Source organism: Triturus cristatus, chromosome 7 (assembly GCF_964204655.1).
Source record: "Triturus cristatus chromosome 7, aTriCri1.1, whole genome shotgun sequence".
Classification (NCBI taxonomy): domain Eukaryota; kingdom Metazoa; phylum Chordata; class Amphibia; order Caudata; family Salamandridae; genus Triturus; species Triturus cristatus.
The window spans coordinates 1,814,648,159-1,814,651,318 of record NC_140590.1 but is presented as its reverse complement, the minus strand read 5'-3'; the positions used below and the strand labels follow the sequence as shown (position 1 = coordinate 1,814,651,318).

The following is a 3,160-nucleotide window of genomic DNA, read 5'->3' as shown; positions in this document are numbered from 1 at the left end:
CACCACTCAAATTACTTTCATATTCCACCATACTAATTCACCACTAATCCATTATGGGTTTCCGGAGTAGCGTGCTACTCGCAAAAAAAAAAAGCAAAATAAAAAAGCGCTTCAACACCCCATCAGGGGAAATAGCGTTACATAAATACAAACCGTTTTTCCTCTTCTATCCTTCTGCTATCCTGACATAAGGCGCCCATCGTGACATAAGGTCACTCTCGGATCTAGCTTGGTGTTTAGTGCTTCATTCTAGCGGCCGGCCCTTTTCTTGTGTTAAAAGAAGGAGCAGCGGTCCAGGGCGATAACAAAGCTTTTGTTAGGCATCAACCGGGTGGACTTTGGTCACATGTGGAAGCCAGGACCGCATGCCCCGTCTCCCTGCCCCACATTAAGCTCCTTACCCAGACATCTTCCACTCCTCCTCCAGCCCCTGCGCTGACATCAGCCAGCGAGCGCCCCCTGCTGGTAGGAAGAGCGTCTTCGCTTCGCACAGCTCACAATGACTCCTGGGAAACAGAACCCACGGTCCGTTCCGAATCCCCTTCCCGCTGAGGGACGCGCGAGCCCCGACTCAGCAGCTTCCGGGACAGGCAGAGGGCTGCGAGCAAGGGAGGAGACCGCGGTGGCTGGCCTGCCAGAGCACACAGGTAAGGCTCTGGAAGCAAACCGTGCACCCGGGAGGGAGGGAGGAAATTGGAGAGAGGAGGAAAGGGAGAAGAAAGTAAGGACGGAGAGAATAAGGGAAATTGAATTAAAGAAGGATGAACGTGAGGAAGGGATGAGGAAAGAGAAAGACAGACATCCACAAACAGACATCGGCCGTCTACTTAGAGGGACAGACGGGGGCATCATTGATAGAAACATGTGTAGTGACAGACTGGCAGATAGCTGGCAAGACTGACAAACATAAATGGATGGATGGTTGGATAGGTAGATATACTGATATCTGATGAACATATAAACTGAACAATGAATTGAATGGGCACAACACACTTCCTGTTTCTGTCCTCGTTTGTTTTGACAGGCCGTTATGAAAAGGTGACCAGCTGGGGAAGGTTTTGGGATAGGATGGAGCGTCCGGCTGTGGTCATTGACAATGGAAGTGGATTCTGCCGGTCTGGTTTCGCTGGGAACGACCAACCCATATCGGTCATCAAGACCCTGGCTGTGATTCCCATCTCCTATGGCAGAAAGCAGGACAAACCCTGCCTTGGGAGCGAACCCTCCTCCAGCATGGACATCGCCATTGAAAAGCGGCAGCCCATAAGCCATGGCATCATTACCGACTGGGAGGCCATGGAGAGCCTGTGGAAACACATCTTTGTTTGCAAGCTGAAGGTCTTCCCAGAAGACCAACCAGTCCTCGTGACCGACTCGCCCTCCAGTCCCTCCACCAATAGAGAGAAGGTGGCAGAGGTCCTTTTCGAAGCCTTTGGTGTCCCCGCTCTGCAGGTCGCTAACACCGCCCTTCTCACCTTGTGCTCCTATGGACTCATCAGTGGATTGGTCATTGAGGCTGGAGCTGGTGTTTCCTATACGGCTGCGGTTTGCCAAGGGGAACTTTTGAAGCCGGCCACTTATCGTCTAGATATTGCTGGTCAGGGCATAACCAAATATCTGACCAAGCTCTTACAGGAAGCCAACAACATCCCTTTGAAACTGGAAAAGAAGTTGGTGACTAGCATCAAACAATCCTGCTGTTACGTTTCGCTCGACTTTGAAAAGAATGTGAACTCCAACAAGCCCACCCGCTTGAAGCTGCCGGATGGGGAGCAACTCGTTCTGGGTAGCGAGAGGTTCATCTGCGCCGAGCCCATCTTCAGACCCCAGATGTTGGGGAATGATTCCCCTGGGCTTCACCTCTTGGCGATGAACAGCATCCAGAAGGTGCCAGTAGAGTTCCAAACGGAGGTGCTGGCTCACATCGCCTTCGCTGGGGGCTCCTCCATGTTTCCAGGATTCCCTGGAAGAATCCGTCGTGAACTAATGAAGATGTCCCCCCAGGACTATCACTACAGGTTCCTTGCCAGCCCAGAGAGGAAAACGGCTGCCTGGGCCGGTGGCTCCATTATTGCCTCCCTCAGCTCTTCAAAGCCGATGTTCATGACTATGAAGGACTACAAGGAGTGTGGGGCTTTTCACGTCTATGAGAAATTTGTCTAGACTGACCACTGGCATTATGTAAATACGAGATAGCACAAATTCTACAAATGGAGAAAAAAACATTAATAAAGTGCATTTTACATATATATTTTGAAGACTTTTCTTCTATCAATAGCAAAACAAGGTCATGGGTAATGGAACAATAAAGAAAGAACAAAGATCGCTTAAGAGCAAAAGGCTTCCTTTTGTGGTCCCCTTGTTCGATCCAAAAGCAATTGAAACTACCTGGTATTCAGGTGAACCCGACAATATCAAATGAAATGCTTCACAAGAGAGGGCTGCCTCAGGCAACAAACTGCATTTGAGGGTACATGCAGCAAGCGATCAGAACACCAGGGATCAAATGAAAGCCGGTCTCTAAAGAGTTTAGTCTTCAGGAGACTTCAGAGCAGGAGGTGGTCCTGGTCTGCTCTGGGCTCTTGTTTCAAGGCGTTTTAGAGTTGGAGGCCATGGGCACCCAGAGAGCCCCCTCCATGTTTTGTCATTTGACGGTGCATTGCTGGGTAAGAACACCAGAGATCGAATGAAAGCCGGTCTAAAGAGTTTAGTCTTCAGGAGACTTCAGAGCAGGAGGTGGTCATGGTCTGCTCTGGGCTCTTGTTTCAAGGTGTTTTAAAGTTGGAGGCCATGGGCACCCAGAGTGCCTCCTCCATGTTTTTGTCATTTGACGGTGCATTGCTTGGTAAGTAGCAGGCTTGTCGATTAAAGATTGCTACATGAAATGTAACATACATCCATGCTTTGGAGGTAGCCGCATGCTTCTTCCCACACCTCTTGTGGCTAGCGCAAATGATATTGAATCGAATCCTGGTTCACGCTGGTAGCCAGTTGAGCTCCTTCCAGGTTGGTTTTGCATAGTCGTGTTTCCAGATTTAGATGCCGAGTGTGACCCAGAACTAGGGCTCGTGTAAATTAATTTTCAATTTATTGGAGTGCATTAGCAGCAGGATTCTCGTGAGCAAGGAAAATTGTGGGTTATTGCCACTAACTACTTTAA

General features: G+C 49.4%; 1 protein-coding gene across 1 annotated transcript; it reads left to right on the top strand.

The window, feature by feature from the left end:
- The first annotated feature begins 552 nt into the window (after window positions 1-552).
- Window positions 553-2,184, top strand: LOC146813250 (actin-1-like). Its single transcript, XM_085614736.1, has 2 exons — window positions 553-647; window positions 1,025-2,184. The coding sequence occupies exon 2, from the start codon at window positions 1,069-1,071 to the stop codon at window positions 2,161-2,163; it is 1,095 nt and encodes a 364-aa protein (XP_085470862.1). The 5' UTR covers window positions 553-647; window positions 1,025-1,068; the 3' UTR covers window positions 2,164-2,184.
- The last annotated feature ends 976 nt before the right edge of the window (window positions 2,185-3,160 follow it).